Source organism: Arachis stenosperma, chromosome 6, assembly GCF_014773155.1.
Source record: "Arachis stenosperma cultivar V10309 chromosome 6, arast.V10309.gnm1.PFL2, whole genome shotgun sequence".
In the NCBI taxonomy this organism is placed as follows: domain Eukaryota; kingdom Viridiplantae; phylum Streptophyta; class Magnoliopsida; order Fabales; family Fabaceae; genus Arachis; species Arachis stenosperma.
In genome coordinates this window covers 145,070,791-145,089,685 of record NC_080382.1, presented here as the reverse complement: position 1 = coordinate 145,089,685, position 18,895 = coordinate 145,070,791, and the positions used below count along the sequence as shown (strand labels likewise).

General features: G+C 32.0%; 3 protein-coding genes across 8 annotated transcripts; 1 reads left to right on the top strand and 2 right to left on the bottom strand.

Annotated features, from left to right (window-relative positions):
* Positions 1-1,266: 1,266 nt before the first annotated feature.
* On the bottom strand, positions 1,267-4,119 carry LOC130933248 (probable inactive heme oxygenase 2, chloroplastic). 2 transcript variants are annotated; one of them, XM_057862807.1, is made up of 5 exons: positions 3,592-4,119; positions 3,027-3,250; positions 2,290-2,397; positions 2,047-2,186; positions 1,267-1,506 (listed from the first exon to the last, which is right to left on the bottom strand). In XM_057862807.1, the coding sequence occupies exons 1-4, from the start codon at positions 4,037-4,039 to the stop codon at positions 2,094-2,096; spliced, it is 873 nt and encodes a 290-aa protein (XP_057718790.1). In that variant the 5' UTR covers positions 4,040-4,119; the 3' UTR covers positions 1,267-1,506; positions 2,047-2,093. The 2 variants fall into 2 exon arrangements, with proteins under 2 accessions (XP_057718790.1, XP_057718791.1); XM_057862808.1 differs by having other exon boundaries at positions 1,267-1,503.
* Positions 4,120-4,554: 435 nt separating this feature from the next.
* LOC130935480 (uncharacterized) lies at positions 4,555-11,451 on the bottom strand. 5 transcript variants are annotated; one of them, XR_009067884.1, is made up of 10 exons: positions 10,423-11,451; positions 8,333-9,499; positions 7,104-8,198; positions 6,862-6,903; positions 6,211-6,287; positions 5,861-5,945; positions 5,703-5,757; positions 5,498-5,599; positions 5,320-5,418; positions 4,555-5,213 (listed from the first exon to the last, which is right to left on the bottom strand). XR_009067884.1 is itself a non-coding variant. In XM_057865241.1 (10 exons), the coding sequence occupies exons 1-10, from the start codon at positions 11,197-11,199 to the stop codon at positions 5,103-5,105; spliced, it is 3,639 nt and encodes a 1,212-aa protein (XP_057721224.1). In that variant the 5' UTR covers positions 11,200-11,451; the 3' UTR covers positions 4,555-5,102. The 5 variants fall into 5 exon arrangements, 2 of the variants coding, with proteins under 2 accessions (XP_057721224.1, XP_057721225.1); XM_057865241.1 differs by having other exon boundaries at positions 5,703-5,786; XM_057865242.1 differs by having other exon boundaries at positions 5,703-5,786; positions 8,333-9,496.
* Positions 11,452-13,178: 1,727 nt separating this feature from the next.
* Positions 13,179-17,147, top strand: LOC130934925 (patatin-like protein 2). The gene is made up of 7 exons (XM_057864445.1): positions 13,179-13,328; positions 13,949-14,130; positions 14,806-14,995; positions 15,358-15,519; positions 16,002-16,304; positions 16,739-16,914; positions 17,069-17,147. The coding sequence occupies exons 1-7, from the start codon at positions 13,179-13,181 to the stop codon at positions 17,145-17,147; spliced, it is 1,242 nt and encodes a 413-aa protein (XP_057720428.1).
* The last annotated feature ends 1,748 nt before the right edge of the window (positions 17,148-18,895 follow it).

Sequence of the window (18,895 nt, the reverse complement as noted above, 5' to 3'; positions counted from 1 at the left end):
AGCACAAGAAAATGGGTAAGCACTTTTACAGCCGTGTATCTAGCTGAGACTGTGTCACATGAGAGCTTAATTTAAAAGAATAGAATAAAATAAAATAAAGAAATTAAATAAATGTAAAAAGATTTGTTATTCATTTGTTTTTATAGTTAGATAAATTTATATATATTATATTGTCAAGCATTGGATCTAGTAGCATGAGTTCAAACCTGCTGTATTAACATCATGAAAATATAAAACCAAAGGTGACGAGAATAACACAACCACACAGGAATGAATTCTACAATGTTCTAATATAATAATGAATTAATGAGGAGACTATATATTTTTCATAAAAAAAGATTATTAATAATGAATTAATGAACTGTGACACTACTTTTTTTCCCCACCTAAAAGATCAGTTGATAAATAAGAAAACTTCAACTTATTATGATTATTATGTTTGGAAAATTTCATTGCTAATATGTAATGCACGTCATTACATACTGATAGTTGGCGCCATGATAAAAGCATCACTACTACTTATCTAAATAAATTATTATGTATATTCATAATTTAATGGCATATGAACAGCTGTATGTTACTATGACTTAAGGGATTGGTCAAATAATAGTTTATGCCATTTTATGCCTATCAAGATTCAAGATCATAATTTAATTTTTATAACAGGATTAACAGCCATATGAAATAAATTATTTTCAAGAGTCATATAAATATTATTATCTGTAAAAAACAAAGTTTAAAATTGTTCTAAATCATTGTTAAGAAATTTTCTTAACACAAAATCATTATTAAAAATACTTATGTTTCACAATCATTAGATATTAATATACTTATAACTAAGCGCTAAACTACACAAATTGCATAGGTAAGCATATAATTCTCGGACGGAATTATAAATTTGTAAAACTATTGTTTAACTTGGGTAGCTTATATATTATATTTTTAGGGGGGGGGGGGGGGGATTTCTTTAATGCACCGAAGATGTAAAATATTTTATAGTCATATTCGTCCTTTTATATGGTTATTAAGTATTAACACATAACATAAAAACATAATTAATTTTTTGCTGATGTAATGATATATAATTAGATGTATACGTAAAATATCATTATGCTAACGGTGTATAAATAAACATTAAATCGATACACAATTCAAAACACAAAACATGCTTCTAAACTTTCTAAATGTTTGCAGAGGTACTTACATATCATTTACCAATCAATTTTATACAAAATTGCGAACTTTGCTTGGAATCCTATCTAGTCATATGGCAATCATGAATTTCATTAGCTACTAATAACATTCAAATTACTAAAAAAATTTCATGTGCTGATCCCAAAAACGAAGCCACATAGAGAAGACACAAGTTGGAAATAACGGCCATAGTAGAATCTTTATATCTTCAGTAATAATACTATAGTGATGATGAATCTCTACAACTATAATATAAAACTTTTTGAGGTCTTCATCTTGTTGGCCAAATCCATAGCCAATATAACGCACCTGCTAAGAAAAATGAAAACATTATCAATATTTGCTATGAGAAAAATGGTTGCCAAAACACATCATATGCCGATTGCCATGATTACTTAGGCCTAAACAATAGATTACCATAACTATACCTGCATTGAAATGCAAGAAAAAAGGATATTTTAGTGCATTAAAATATGAAAGCATCAATTTCTTTTAGTAAATTATATTGACCTTCCCACTTGAAATTTCACACATAGCACCCCTTGATTTGTCATGCCTATATTGACCTTCGGAGAGGTCAGTGTAATGTTGTCTTGACTCTTTGAATGTCAATGTAATTTACCCCATTTTTTTCTCTTTTTCTCTTCAGTTTAAGCACTAAAAGCAAAATAAATGTTTTTTTCATTTTCTGATTGACAATGATCATCATTTTCTAGGAAAGTACCAAGAATATATATATTTTCCAATAATGCATCAAGCATTACTAAGTTGGGATAAACTCTCCTTCATTAACTAAAAGTCCAAAATATCAAAGTTAGTTAAGGGAAGAATAGGTATTTCTAGAGGACATACCATGGAAAATGTCAATGTTGTTACAAGGAAAGGATACAAAACTCTCTTCATAAGATGATGAGACGGACAATCTGGCTCAAATACCGGAATGACTTGGTTGTTTCTCTTAAGCATTTGTTTTTATCATCTCGAGGCCAATGCTGCATCAACCAGAATCACCAGTAAGCAATATGAATGTGTCAGAATCTGAATTTGATGCTGACTTGCAAAAGCTATAAGTAAAAATGATTATTAGAAGTTAACCTCTGCAAGCATGTTGAGATTCTCGCGAACACCCTTTAGCAACTCCGCTGGATCACCTTCCCACCTATAGAGTTCTAGCTCCTTCCCTTCGAAGATCTTTTGAGAAACCTGAAAGAAACAACAAAATGATCAGCTTTTCGGTCATGTTCAGCAATGATGCAGACCTCCTACACGCATTAACTATGTCTGTTCAGAAAGAGTACTGATAAAACAGTACTCTCTCAATTCCCTTTTATCTATCACTTTCTTTTTGTTCTACGGATGTATCCAGATATATTAATCTAGGGATGTACCAATAATGTGACAGTGACAGGTAAAAGAGAACAAAAAGGATTAATTGTTGCAAGTTTTATTACGTGACGAATTTATTCAATTATTTTATGAGCAAAATGGTGAAAGTTGCCTTCTTGCACTCATATATCTTACCCACAAAATCTTTCAGAAGCTCATAAATACACAAAGAAATTCAGGGCACCAATTGGTAGAATTGGTGATTGCAAGGGAGCTAAAAATATTCTATCATATCTATATTCATCTACACAAAAAAATCATCCATAGGCTCATAGATACCAAAGCTATCTATCACTTTTACATGGTTAATTGAAATCAACAAAATATGATAAAATGTATTAGAGATGATATAATCATTCATGTTGCTTCCTCCTATCAGCTTAAGTTTTTGGGATGAGTGGTTTTATGACAAAATGATACGATGACAGAAAGTATAATCGTTGTACCTGCTTTGCTATGACCTGACCACCGGCTATGTGAGAAAAATATATGTTGTAGAAATGGGAGAGAAACAAGGGAGGGCTTCTCTCGGCAAGTTCCTCCAAATATTTGGCATAAGTCAGTCCCGGCGAGCGAGGATTCGGAATTGCAAGTCCTTGCTGCTCAAACCCTTCCAAATCCTTTGCAATCCCTTCTGACCTTTCCAATCCAGTTTTCCTAAAGTAAGCATCTGTAATGCGAAACTCGTCAACACAACCGAATTTTCCCTCCAAAACAACCAACCGTTAATAGAAATTATTGTCAGCATCACAGCATTATAATTTCAGAAGTTTCTACAGCTGCAATAGCACTATAGCAATGCTTTTACACTCATAAAGTTTCAACAATCCTATTATGCTCCTATTGATCCATGCCATTCTCTAGGATTAATTCAATTACCAGTTCAATTAATTTGGCTACTATCTATGCAATCGATTACTTAGATTCGAATTATGATAAATTGACAAAATACTAAAAAAAATTAAGGTAAGAAACGCAATCTATGTTAACTACATGAAGAATTAAGCTTACAAGAGACGTGATCAGAGTCGTCGACGATGCGTTCGACGGTGTTGAAGACAAGTTTGGAATCAACCAAGTAACGGAGGAAGCCTTGAACGGATGGATGCCACGTGTCAGAAGCAGGACCGTTGGATGATGATTCTTCTTCTTCTTTGTTTTCGGGGGACTTAGGAGTAGCATTGGTGTTGCGAAGCCTCATAGCAACGAACCTCATCTCTTCGGTGATGCCGGTTGTCTCTCCAGGATAGAGCCTCCGGTACCTGTTCCTCTTCTTCAACGGAGGAGTAGTGGTGGAAGCGTTGGGATTGGGAGCGCATAAGCATAAGGAGAAGGTACGAGTGTTAGTGATGAAGTTGAGGTTCTTGGAAGGTGAAGTTGAGGAGGTGGTGGTGGTTATGGTGGTTGGTGGTGTGGATAAGCATAGTTGAGGTTGAAGAGCTTTTGCCGTTAGCAACATCTCTCATGCTTTGCTTCTGCTATCTTAATTCGCTTCCCAAATTTCTTTTCTTCTCTTTTATGTTCGTTTTTTCGCATAACACTTAACACTACCTAAATTATATCAAATCTAAATTAATCTCACTTAACTGAAGCTATTCATAGATTCTCCAGAATATGTGCTAGGCTTATGATATTTTTAAAATATCTTTTAATTCATTATATATAAAAATTTAATTTTAATTTACTGCCGGTATAAAATACATACAATCATATCTATTTTTTGAATGATTATTTACAAAATTTAGTTATAATGTATCGAAATTAAATTTTATATATAATTCATAAAAAATATTATTTTAAAGATTCGAATTCAAATTTTTTTAACTATTGAATTATAAACCATTTATCATCTTAACTCATTTTTTATTATTTTTATAATATTTAATAAATAAAAGAGTGAATTTAAAGTTGGCAACAAGCAATAAATTTTTTTTTAAGAAACCCAACAATGTTTTCAGTTCAGTCTTATAATAATTATTATTTAACCTTGGAATGCACGCAAAGGGGAAAAAAGTTGGTAATTCAATCTGTGTAATGAAATAGGTTAACCTCGTACTAGACCATCTAGCTTGTGCGAGCAAATAGGGAAGGACAAATGCAATTATGCAGAGAACAACATATGATTGTTATGTGAAAATAATCAATAATCAATGATATATATACATAAGTAATTATCATATTTCCTATTTATTATGTACAAGAGACGCTGATTACAAACCCCAAAATAGCAGACCTACAAGACACAAGGTTCATGAAAATTTGAAGCAACAAATGAATGATTGGGGAATGGAAATGTACAACTAAGGCCAAGCCAAAAAACAAATGAGAAGGCTTGCAAGAAATTTGTCAGTCCTAAACTTGTTAATGCTATCATGCTACGATCAGATCTAACCATAAGATCTATGAACTTCCCATGCAGTTGACATGCGAATGTCGCGCACCAGAAGCCGTGTAAACCGTACACCTAGCTGAACTCTTTTCAGAAGTATTTACAAATCTCGCAAAGAAGCATCATCACAAGCTCAAGTATAGAATGCTCTCAATTTCTGTAAGAACTTCAATGTCTCTATATATGAAGGGTCTGCGCGGCTCAACGGCTTGCAAGAATTTATATGATCTGTTGACTCCAATACCTGTTTAAAAAATTTGAAGATACATAGGATAGAAAATAAATTAAATTGCAATACTACAAATAAATTATTGAATTTATTTTCATCTGCGATTTCATAATATACTTACGACTAGTTCCCCAAATCCTGGATATGCAGACTCGATTGGTACAATTTCCAGTCGGAAGGCCCATCCACCATAACCTTCAACAATTGGAGTTACCTTCGTCTGCAAAAACAGACACCATTAAACTCATAAAAAGACAACGCATACACACAAACAGAAAACACTATGTACTGCTGACCACCTCGCAAAAACTGAGAACATCAAGCATCCCTTTCTTGTGAAGGTGACGAATATAGTCATTAAGCTGTATCAATCTTGCAGACCCACTTCTTAGCTCCCCAATCTATCAAACATTAAAAACTCTTAAAGATCTTTCAAACGTAGCAATGAGAAAGATTAAATTATCATACATAGTCGAATGTTAAAAGGTGTCTTCTGATACTAACCGTTGGAGCAGGACGTAGCACAAGGCCCATTCGCCAAGGCATATCTGCAAGTTTGCTACCAAAATGTGGGCAGCTATAAAACACCTAAAACCGAACTAAAGAATAAATCAACAGAAACGGTCATTTCTTAAGCATATCATTAAGGAGTTCAAACTTACAATTCCTTTTGTATTTTTCACAAGATTATCATGTCTTTCCTCCTTTGCTTTATAAAGGATCTGCTTCACAACCAAGCCCCCCATACTGCAAAGTAGAGAAAAAAAACCACAAAGGGAACAAGGGAAAACACAGTATGAGGCACATTATATAATTCAACAAATGATGAGATGCAAAGATATGAAAACTGCAATTCCACAGTCAATAAAGCAATCTCTTAAGCTTGAGCTACTTGCACTACCAAAAATGGCAAAAACTTCCTCTGCGTGCATCATTCAACTCATGAATGTATAGAAGGCTAAGTGCAGTGTGTTCAAACATGCAATGTGAAAAATCCGGTAGCCATACCAACCTGTGAGTAACAAAAACAACAGGCCGATCCCCAATTCCTGCAGCAACAAGCTTCTCCAAGAGCATCGAACTAACTTCCTGCAGAATTAAAAAATAAAATAAAAACCATGTTGGTTCCTTTTTGCTATATTCCGGTTCAGAGTAGTTGCAGTGGAAGTTGTCACTGTCATGTGTAAGTAATTTGCAAGCCAGATGATAACTATCAAAATTATGTCAAACTGAATAATGTAGAAAGAATCTCACAAGTTATAATCCTCCAATTAAACCATAAGTATAACTTTAAAACGAGGACCAAATTTTTTTAAAACAAAAATCCTATTATATAAACCAATGTATTTCAGAATAGTGCTAGTTTTGACAGCATCCATTTTATAATATAAAACTATCATATATGTGATAGTAGGGCCTTAAAGAGCAACTGAAGCAAGGTTGGCAAGCCAGTTTATTAAGTATAGGTTTAAAATTGATAATTTTCTACAAACCCTAAAAAGGCTCATCGAGGATGAAATCCTGGTATTGCACACAGCCAAGTTTTCGCAACTTCAAAGAAGTCTAAAAAGTCACGATAGTGATGAAGAAAATAAAATATGACTCGATTTCTTAACCCACTAATATAATTATAAATAAAGTGTGGAGGAAAAAAAAATATAACCTGAAGCGGCAAGCTAGCTCCAGACCACTGTGTGAGGTTAGTCTGCATAAAGCATTTACTTGAGAGTTAGATGTAGAAGAAGGGGATCCCACACAAAACAAGCTCTAATAAAGCTTTTAGAGCTAACAACAATGAATAATTCAAGATTCAGAAACACCAAACATGTCAGGGTCTAACTATGGCAAATATTTCATGATCTCTTTTTTTTTTATAGAAACATCTTAAGCTTTACTATGGAAAACCTTGTATTTGAGAGAAAACATGCGAGCCTCAGCAAAATCACTGGAAAGCCATTCACTAGGCCAAAAGGTTCCAAGCTTTCCTGCCTCCTCATCAATCTTCTCCACCAGGGTATGCATAGTTGAGGATTTGTCCTCGGATATGCGCCATGTTTTGTAAGGCCCACCACGGAGGCCATGGACAAAAACTACATCTATGGCAGGAGTATTTGCATCTAGCTTTGTTTTAGATGAATTTTTAGCGGAAGTAGCCTTAGATATGTCTTCTGAGGAATCTTCTTGTCCATTTGTTTTTTTGGGACACCTCCAGTGAGGAAGATGAGGATTTATCAAGAATATCATGTCGTCATACCGAGGGCAGAAGTCATTATTACTTGTTACACCACCATCCTTATGGCTTCCACTATCAGGTGTTCCATTAAGCTGGTCATTACAAAAAATATTTAGGATTGTGGCCCTCGCATAGCTTTGTAGTTTAGGGTCACTGCAACCTGGGATTCTCCCATTAGCACAATCATCAAGCCATTTGCACCAAGTTTTATCAGCTATAATAAACTTCTTCACTTTGGGAAGAAGAGAAAGAACGGTCAACAGCCGAGCAGCATGCCTGCGGATATGAGCTGTAGGTGGAACTCGGAGACTAGATGAATCTTTTGCATCAGAGATAGGTGGTTCTCCATTGCCATTGGATTTCCTCCCCTGCCCGTCATGTGCTCTAGATGATGCATCATATGCCTCAATTGCAGCCAGTTTTTCATAATCATCATTCAACAAAAATCGCCTTAGCAAACATAAGATTCCAAAATCAACAATCATCTCCTGACAAAGAGAGTCTTCATAACAAACTTCAGTCAAAGCCTTAATCCCTTTCAAGGTAGCTACAGCAGAATCTGCAGCATCTAATTTAGGCAGACTATCTACTTTCAAATTTTTAAATGCTGCTGCTAAAGGATCCAGAGCAAGAAAATCAGCCAGCGGGGATGCATCCACAGTATTGGAAGTAGTTTTCAATTGTTTTGCAGACAGAATAACAACTGCACTAGCTAGCTGATTTGCAACTTGTGCAGCAGAAGCAATATTGGAGTGATTAATTAAGGTCTGCAAAGGTTGACACAGGTATATTAAACTGTTGACTTGGAATTGCAACAGCGCGATTACAACATGAAATGTCATTTTTGAGTTCAATGCATATAAATCATCATGTAACAGAAAGAACAAAATCATTCCCATACCTTCACATTATCACTTTTAGGTTGACTGGTTTGTTTATCATTTGATTTCTTGATGGAACTTTGCACTTCATTTAGCAGCATGACTAACCATCCTTGAGAAACTGGCACAGCTTTTGGTCCATGGTCTTCTAATATCTGAGAAAGAATCTTTATGGCTGAAGATTGTATAGCATTAGAGGAAAATGTTCCAAAAACCCAAGGAAGAAGAATGCCTGACCATTTTTGACCCTCCTCAAGAGACAAATGGAAGTCCCCAGTACAGAGTAGTTCTAATGCCTTTGCCATTGCTTCTTGCACTTGCTTATTCTTTGATGTCTGCTTGGCAATGTCTCTCATTGAATTTAAACCTTTATCCATCACTATCTTCTGTGCCTCTGGACTTCTCTCGACAGATAACAGAAAAGCAGAAAAAGCTACCTTGGCCAGTGAAAAGTCTTCATGCTTGCAGGCCTGGGATATAGTAGAAAGAAGACTGGAACTCCAATCAGAAATAGAATCATTCAAAGGCATATTGCGGTCTTCTAACAGCAACCATGCCACCAAACTTGCATGCCATTTGACAGATCTCTCTGGTGCCAATAAAGCAGACATGATGGCGTTTCCATCTTGGTCTAGTTCTTGAATACGAGATCTATTCAACTGTGATGCCGTTGCCCAATTTGCCAATGCCCAGGATGCAAAAGGAACAGCGACATGTTCATAAAGCAAATCATCCCAGAGACCAGGAACTACAGCAGCGGACATATCATCTTGTGCTAATGAATTGTCATACTTACTTTCATATACGAGTGGTTTAGGAGTATAATGCTTTAACAGTTCCTTGTGGCTGGAATTAGAATTATTGACCTGCATTAAACAGCTGGTCCTTGAAAGCCCTAAGACAGTGGTACCACCTTCAAGTATCTTGATTCCAATCCCTTTCTTTCCACTGTCACCACTACCACCATCATCTTCGGGTGGCTCATCCAAGTGCAAACCCCCTTCCTCAATAACTTGTAGAGCAGCAGCAATGTCCCTGGTCTCAGCATTTCCAGGCAATGACGGCTTAAAAGATACCTGTTCTGCATTGTTGCAGCTGGATGTAACAATGTCCATAATTGCAGCTACCAGCATACTCCTACCCTTCAAAGAATCCGAGATATCAAGCGCACTGTGTCTTGAATGCTGCTGCCATAGCAAATAGTGCAACATCCAACGTCAAAATCAGAAAAGGGCACAATCAACAATAGTTAGATTGAAGCTATCATTCATATAACATATCCATGGCAGATAAACCAATAAATATATTATATGATATATAAAAACAATGATCAGATTATATGGGGTAAAGTATACTTTTTGTCCATAACATTGTGATTTTCTTCAAAAATACCCCAAATGTTTAATCCATTCAATTTTGTCTCTAACGTTTTTTCATGTCAAAATTATGCCTAAATGTTAAATCCATCTAAAACGTTAAGAGACAAAATTAAAAATATCCAGGCATAGTTTTGACACAAATAAAAAACGTTAAAGTTAAAATTTAATGAACCGAAAAAGTTAGGAACAAAATTGAATGAAATTAAACATTAGAGCTATTTTTGAAGAAAACCGCAAACATTAGGAACAAAAAGTATACTTTACTTAATTATATATTACATCTTGAGCAAATAAAACAATGCAAGATATAATTAAGGAAAGCGCAGGTTCCTTTCGGAGAGGTATCAGTATCACCTTGGAAAGCTGCATTTGACACTTTGAAGCATAAAACAAAATAAGCTTGTTAACTAGTATTATTCCTAAACTTGTGTCCTTAGTGCACTACTAACAAAATCCCACAGCTACGTAGAGATTTTGTTATATATCTGCATTTATAACATGACTCAAACACTCTTACACTAAAAACATACTTGAAATACACATGCATATGCAAATCCTAATCCTAACAGTACCAATCAAGCTTGGTGATATGTATATCTTGGAATTAACTGATTATTTCTCTAAAATCTGCGTTCAAGCTAAAATAAGCTAGTACAAAACGCCGTTAACAGGATGATTACATAACACAATGCACAAATAAAAAAACCTTACAACACATAATCAAAATTTACCTTCTTGTTCTTGGAATTCCGCCGAGGCTGGCACGAGAAGATGAACCTCAGAAGTTTGGGAATGGCGTGAGGCCTTCCAAGCACGGCGGCAGAGACGTTAGGGTCCGCAATAAGGTATGCCAGCGCCCTCGCCGACTCCGCCTGTGCACCGCCGCCATCCTTGGGAGACGTCACAGACTCCAACAGCCAATCCACGACGGCGCCTCCGCCAGCTCCAACGATTGCCGCCCTGCGTCCAGAATTCGCAGCGGCTATATCAGCGAGCAGCGCCGCGACTCTTATCTCAAACCCTGACCGTACCTCGTGGTTCGCCGACGACAATACCGACCGCAGCGATTGCCACAGCACGGCGGCAGCTGCTCCCGTCCGCTGCGCGTGGTGGAAGATCTTCCCGAGCGAGTCCGCAGACTTCTGCGCTGCATTCTCGAGAGCACCACCTCCGTTGCCATGGTGATGATGATCGGATTTCTGCTGCGAGTTGAAAAGCGTGATGGAGGCGACGACCGCGGAGACTACGGCGGCGGAGAGGGCGATTGCGGAGGCGCGTGAAGGAGATTGCTGAATGAAGAGACGGTTGTTAATGCGAGGAACAGGTGGAGGGACATTTTGGGAATTTCGAAGATTAATATTAATATCATTTTCACCGTTTTGATTATTATTATTATTAGCAAAAGAAGAAGCAGAAGAGGAAGAAGAAGGTGATTGTGATTCTGAAGAAATACTTCTTTGACGAGGGAAGCGAAGAAGGGGTCGCGTTCTATAACAAATTCGGTGCATATTTTTTTCTTTTTTTTTTTTATATTGCCTCTCTCTTTGTGTATGAAAAAAAGAAGAAAAACAAAATGGTTTTAGAGTAATAAATTGTGATTGCAAGAATTAAAAAACAAAGTGAAAGAAGGGGTTTTGGGGGTTGAGAGAGGAAGGAAGTTGGTATGGTATTTGATTTGATTGACTTTGAGTCTCTTTGTGTAGGAAATGAAGATGGAGAGGTTAGAGGCGAATATGGCGGGAGAGACCATATCTCTCTTATTCTATTTTGTTGAGTTAGAAATGGAGCATTGTAGATCAACACTTGTTTGATTTTCTACATTTGGTCACTGGAATATGCCAATTGCTTCAAAGAACCTTTCAGTGGGTTTTTTTTTTTTTTTGGTATACCTTTCAGTGGCTTTTAATTTTCTTGCTGAAGACATGGTTTGTTGCTTTTTGGGCCTTTGGAAATTGGACCTTTCCTTTAATATAATTACATATCTATTCAGACCAAAAATATAATACCATGAAAAACCAAAAAAAAAAAAAACCTAAACTAAACTAAAAACAAAAACAAAAAGACATCTATATCGTTTTTCCCTTTTTTTATTTAATGAGTTTAAACTTTAAAGCTATTTCAATTTTCAACCCATCCAAAGAAAATTAGAAAATCATTCCAAAAACTAATTTAATCGGACAATAAATTTGACACTCGTTGTTTTCCTTTTCGTGTAATTTTTCTATGATTTGAATATGTGAGTTTTCTTTAATTTCAAATACTTTAATTTTATTAGATATAATTATTTATTTATATTATTTTATTATTATTTATATTATTTTATTAATTTAATTTTTTTTAAATAATTTTATGATATAATATCATAATGTCTACTTTTTAAAACCTAAAAATCTCAAATTTAAATTTTATTTACAAAAAAAAAAAATCCAATATAATAATAGATAATATAAAAAAATCTATGATATAATACAAAATTTAATATCTAACCAATAATTCAGACAATGTACGGTGAATTATACAATTTTCGTTCAAAACAGAATATATGATCATACTTTAGAAGCTGGCTTATAATAACCTCACATCCATAATAATATATATCTAATGATGAATTATTATTGCATTTAAGTAATTAAAATTATGCATACAAATAAAAAATTTTAAACAGTGATATGTGATCTCTTTCATTAATTTTTATGTTGCCATACGGAACTCATATTGAGCATCCAAAATAAAGTTATATACATGAATTGAATTTTCATGCTTGTATTATTAGTATAAAATAATTTTATAAAAATAATCAACCTTATATTTTTATATGTATACTAAAATTTAAATTTAATATTTAAAAAATTATTAAAATATCTAAATTTAATTAAATAATATTTAATTATGCCTTTGGCTGATTTTTTTTTGTTATCAAACATTTTGGATTAGCTCATATGTGATATTGTGTGCTTCTTGCGTATACATTCCAAATAAATTAAAGTAAGCTCGTCTCACATGTTTAACACATGTTATTAACTCTTATCTTATTCAGAAACCGATTATTACGAAATGTGTGTGGTCATTAATTATTAACCAAGTGATATGCATTGACCACTAATAATTAAATTATGAAGTTCCTAAGTCACACGTACTAGGGTATGTAAACCGTCACAACAAATAGCGACGGTATAGACCTAATTTTAATTAGTTATATATGAATTTCCTTAAGCCCTTAATTAAGGACTTTCACTGCTACATAGTAAAAGCTAAGTTTGTCTAATTGGTATGGAAAATTAGGCAGTTGATAACTCTCTTAACTTATCTATGGTGGTACGATTTAATTTGCAATTTGTTTGGACCGTGTGAAATTTGATACGGAAATCAAAGGTTTTTGCCACTATAAATATAGCCACTACTATAAGTCCTGAATCATAGCAAAACCTGAATCATTATTAGGTTAAGATAGTTCTAAAAATCCTAAGTTAGTTTCTCTATATATTCCATGGAGAGATCAAAATCATCTACCGAACAAATTCATGATCATCAGCCCCCAACTTATGGGAACTTAATTACCATTCTCAGCATTGATGGAGGTGGTATTAGGGGAATTATTTCTGCTACTATTCTTAATTTGATTGAATCACAGCTTCAGGTATATATATGAAATCATTTGTATATATATCTTCTATTTTTTTATTAAAATTAAATAATTTTTCTAAAATGGTAGCAGCTATATGTTTGTTAACTCAAAATAAAAGTAAATTGGACTATAATTAGTGTTATGAACAGATTGAATTGAAACCCTTAAAATCATAATGTTGCATTCATATATACCACCTATTTCGTAAGAGTATTATAAGGTGGAAACTCAAGTACAGTTAACTTCATACGAAATTGATAGTTGAAAGTCGTTAAATGATTTGATATATTTGATTAAATTGCCATGTACTAACTCTTAGCTATCAACTTCACATGAAGTCAACTGTATTCCTGAATTTTCACCTTTGATAAATTTGGATTATAATTTTTTTAAAAATTGTCACGTCTTATGTATCATTAGTTCTCTTTTCTAAGAGTAAATTCATGGTAGAAACTTAGGTGCAGTCGACTTCACATGAAATTGATATCTGAGAGCCGTTAGATGAAAATTCAGTCAAACCAGTCAAATCATCTAACGACTCTCAGGTATCAACTTCACGTGAAGTCGACTTCATTTGAGTTTTTACCGTAAATTTAACATTAAATAATGTTCCCACCACTATGCATATGTAGGAGTTAGATGGTGAAGATGCAAGACTTGCAGATTATTTTGATATGATATCAGGAACAAGCACTGGAGGCCTTGTAACTGCTATGTTAACTGCTCCAGATAAACATAACCGTCCACTTTTTGCTGCTAAAGATATCAAACCATTTTACTTGGAGCACTGCCCAAAAATTTTCCCACAATATAGGTCATTTCTTGTCATTCATTTTTGGATTAATACATAATCTTTGAAAGGTTACATGTGCACCAATTTAATCATCGAATAATCACAAGTCTTAATTTTGTAATATTCTCCCAATTCTTTTTAAGCAAAAAGAAAGATCATGTGTTAATTTTTCACAAAAAAAAAAAACAAATATAAACTCTTACATTCAAATTTTACTTGTTTTGAGTGAATTTTACCTATTTAAAGTATGAGTTAATTTTGATGTCCTATAGTCGTAGTCGTGCAATCACGTTCATTTTTTTGAATGACTAGTTATTCACATGATCAATAATAAAAATAATAATAATTTTTTATGATGTGACGTTACGTGATTAGATGTACATGTAAAATTACTTTACATCGATAGTGTATTAAAATTAAATTCTTAAAAAAATTGCATTTATTATTTTATATATTGGATGAGAACCAAATATTGGGTGATCCTACTAAAAATTTTAACTAAAAAAAATTTAAACTTAACTAAAATTGAAAATGGGTAAATAAAGTACTTATACCTGATTTTCTATTTAAAAATTTGAGTTTGAGTAACTAGCTAGTTCGGAACAAAATTCAAAACTAATTTAATTAAATTGGATACTAATCAAAATATAAATTCAATTTAACCAGTTTAATAAGTGACTAAAATTCTTATTACAGGGGCCTGCGTGGAACACTGATGGCAAAGGTAATTAGACAATTGGGAGGACCAAAATATGATGGAAAATACTTGCAGAGAGTGATTAGAAATAAACTTGGAGACATTCGTTTGCACCAGACAATCACCAATGTTGTCATTCCCACCTTTGACATCAAATGTTTACAACCAACTATTTTCTCATCTTACCAGGTCTCATTTTATTATTTTGAATTTTTGTTCCTTTAATTAGTTTAGAATAATTTATTTTTTTACTAGGGCTAGTGTGAATAAAAAATAAATAAATTTTGTTAGATAATCAATAAGGATTTAGTCAATAACAAGCCAACACATATTTTTAAATTATATTTTATATTAATTAATTATTATTAATTAATAATTATTTAAAATTTATTTTTTAAAAAATACAAAATTATTAATTATTAATTACAGTTATTTAAAGTTGGCTGATTAAAATTTTTTTACTTATACTTTTCTAAAATAAATTAATTATGAAATCAATGCACCAAATAAATAAACCCTAACAAGATCTGAGAACAATCATTGATATGCAGATTAAGAATTCTCCTGGCTTTGATGCTAAACTATCAGATATATGCATTAGCACATCAGCTGCACCTACTTATCTCCCTGCCCATCACTTCACCAACAAGGATTCAAATGGAAATCTACATGAATTTAACCTCATTGATGGTGGTGTTTGTGCCAATAATCCGGTATAAATTCTTATTTATATTTATTTTTTTAAAGTTATTATATTAGTTTAGTTTCGATATAATCTCAATCAATTTCGATTAGTCAGTTCATTCGTCTGTAAGCATGTGATAGAATTCAAAATGTACAATAAAAAATTTGTGTAAAAACGTTTATACACAAGAGCGGAACTAGAAAAAATATTATATTAGAGGGGGCTAAAATTATTTACGCAATAAAATAATATTAAAATAAGTTTTTGAGGAGGATTAAACTAAAATTTACATATAATTTACATATAAAAAATTAAAATGAGGGGGCGTTGCCCTTTTCTCACTATGTAGCTCCGCCCCTATTTATACACAAATAATACATAAAATTACTAATACAGATGATATTATAATCCGGTATTTTTATAGTTTTTTATTTTTAACTTTAGAATTGAACTAGTGTACTAATTCTTTTTTATTTTTTTAATTTTTGTAATTTATGATGATGCATGCAGACTTTACTTGCCATGAATCAAATAACAAAGCAAATCATTGATGAAAATACAGATTTCTTGGCCATCAAACCTACAGACTATGGTCGCTTCCTAATTATTTCAATAGGGACAGGAGCAGCCAAAAATGATGGAAAATTCAATGCAAAAAAGGCAGCTAAATGGGGACTATTGGATTGGCTAACCTATAGTGGTACCAGTCCTTTAATTAATATTTTTTCTCAATCAAGTGGCGATATGGTTGATTTTCACTTAGCTGCTCTCACTCAAGCACTTCATTTCAAAGAAAATTACCTTCGAATTCAGGTAAAATCATTGAAACCGTAAAATATTTTTCATAATCATTTAATCATATTTATTATTTTAGATGACTATTTACATAATTATACAAAAAATAATTATTTTTATTGATTCGGCATTATATAATTAAATGTACGTATAAAACTATATTACAATGAGAGTGCATTAAAATTAAATATTATAAAAATAATTTGGTTCGGTCTAGTGATTATTAGCTGATTAGTCTGTTTAAGTAAGTGTTAGGAATTTGAATTTTGCGTTGGTCAGCGAAAAACTCTTAATAGAGTTCAGATCTATCAGACTGAAAATACTGTTGAAAACAAAAAAAAAATTATAAAAGCATATATGTATATATATTTTTTTAGTAAAAAGTTAAATATTAATTCATTAAGCATGAGTGATTATATTAAATTTAATTTGTTGAACATATTATTGTGCAGGATGATACATTGACAGGAACTGATTCTTCAGTTGACATATCTTCTAAGGAGAACTTGGAGAGGCTTTGCCAAATTGGTGAAAATTTGTTGAAGAAACCAGTCTCTAGGGTTAATTTGAAGAATGGTCGATTTGAGCCACTAGACAAAGGAGAAACCAATGAAGAAGCTCTCAAAAGGTTAAATTAGGCAAAACACAAAATAAAATTAAATTTAAGAAATAATATTATATTAAATAACATACGCCTATTAAAAATTAAGTGACAAATTATAGAAGTATTATTACTAACACATTTGAGGGTTTTTTTTTCATTTATTTTTTTTGTTAATCAGGTTTGCAAAACTACTATCAGAAGAGAAGAGACTCCGTGACATGAGATCCCGTCACACTAAGAAGCAATCAAACTACTAAATAGTGCCATTTAATTTCTTCATATTATATTATGGTTTAATTATTCTATCGGTTTTTATAATTTTACTAAATTTTTAATTAAATTTTTATCATTTTTTTCAATTGGCCTCTACACTATTTTTAATTTTATAATTACGTCATTTTTAATGTAAAAAATATTAAAATTACCTAAATATTTCTTTGCAAATTAAAGATATTTATAATTAAAAAAAACCTAGATCTTTGACTATATATATTTTAGGAGAAATATTCTATTAATTTTAACATTTGTAATATAAAAATGATCTAACTATAAAATTAAAAATAATGTAAAGGCCCAATAAAAAAATATAAACACTTAATTAAAAATGTGTTTAAATTCTAAGTTCTTTCGTCTATTCGTCGCCAGTACAACCGTCGCAAAACTAATAAATAACGGTGGCTTCACAAACCGCCACTAAATAGCGGCTGATATCTATCGTCTCTCTTATAGTGTGTAGTAACTCTTATTGTATCGTCATGCGCATCAAAGGGGATTTTAGTGGCTATTATTTTTCTTTGAGTTCAAGTACATACATTCATTATCTATCCAAAAATAATTTTAAAAAAATCCAAAAACAAAAGATCCGAATTACAAGTAGCCCTTAACATATATCATTAACTCAAATAAAAATAGATAAGTCGATGTTCAAGGTAGTCTTTAATGGCACGCAGGTTCATTATCATATATTAATTACATTTACATGTAATTCGCACGTGGGCATGATCTGCTCATCTGCAGCCATAAGAACGAAGAATTGGTTATTAGAAAATTAATAATAAATATTATGGCATGACTATAGTTTCTAGTATGAGCAATTAATGTCTTCAAATTGCAACTATTTTCTAACCATCCTGGGATTATTTATTAGACCTATACTTTTCCGAGCACTTCTAATATGAAAAGCAAAACAAAACAAAACTCATAGTGAAAAAAAAAATCGATATTATATTAAAGATATAATTATTTATGTATTTTTTAATTAATTTAAATTTTTTAAAAAAATAATTTTATAATATAATATTAAATTTTATGATTTAAAAAATTAGAATTTGATTTATGATGACTAAAAAATTCAGTATAAAAACAAATAAAAAACAATCTAATTATATTTTATTTATATAAAAAATATTTTTTTATAATATTCTCGATTCAATAGATTAAGAATTAATTTGTCATAAATTTAAATTTTAATTAGCATATTAATAATTAATTCGTCACAGATTTAAATTTTATTTAAAAATTTATTGTTAATTAATAAATTATTACATACATAAAATAAAATTTAAATTTTTAATATTTATTTAAATAAATTAATAAACTAATCACTAAATCTACTTAAATTGGTTACAAGAAAGACTTATTTAAAACGAGGAAAATATACATGAACAAAATTTATATAGGTCACGTCATCATATCACCAAATTGCCAGGTAATGATATGCATTGACCACACGTGGTCATGTAAATCGCAACAAATTTTCAGACCTAATATTCATACACTAACAAGTAAGAAGATTCAACATGCACCATTATGAATAAATAATTAATTAGTGTTTGAAAATCTGTCCAATTATATTAATACAAGTGATTAATTCATTCGTCTATAAATATTAGAAATTTGACTCTCATTTTATATATATAACAAGTTATTGATTAATAATATATTTTTAAATAATATAAATTTTTTACTTTTATTTAGAGGTTTTTAATTTGAATCTTATTCTTAG

Excerpts from the sequence above, each read along its gene's own strand:
- LOC130934925 (XM_057864445.1), top strand. The coding sequence starts at position 13,179 with ATGGAGAGATCAAAATCATCTACCGAACAAATTCATGATCATCAGCCC. Across the intron at positions 14,996-15,357 it reads CTATTTTCTCATCTTACCAG|ATTAAGAATTCTCCTGGCTT; the intron begins GTCTCATTTTAT and ends ATTGATATGCAG. Across the intron at positions 16,305-16,738 it reads AAAATTACCTTCGAATTCAG|GATGATACATTGACAGGAAC; the intron begins GTAAAATCATTG and ends ATTATTGTGCAG.
- LOC130933248 (XM_057862807.1), bottom strand. The coding sequence starts at position 4,039 with ATGTTGCTAACGGCAAAAGCTCTTCAACCTCAACTATGCTTATCCACA. Across the intron at positions 3,251-3,591 it reads CGACTCTGATCACGTCTCTT|ATGCTTACTTTAGGAAAACT; the intron begins GTAAGCTTAATT and ends TTCGCATTACAG. Across the intron at positions 2,398-3,026 it reads GTCAGGTCATAGCAAAGCAG|GTTTCTCAAAAGATCTTCGA; the intron begins GTACAACGATTA and ends TGTTTCTTTCAG.
- LOC130935480 (XM_057865241.1), bottom strand. The coding sequence starts at position 11,199 with ATGCACCGAATTTGTTATAGAACGCGACCCCTTCTTCGCTTCCCTCGT. Across the intron at positions 6,904-7,103 it reads TGTTTTCTCTCAAATACAAG|ACTAACCTCACACAGTGGTC; the intron begins GTTTTCCATAGT and ends TGCTTTATGCAG. Across the intron at positions 5,946-6,210 it reads GTTGTTTTTGTTACTCACAG|TATGGGGGGCTTGGTTGTGA; the intron begins GTTGGTATGGCT and ends TCTACTTTGCAG.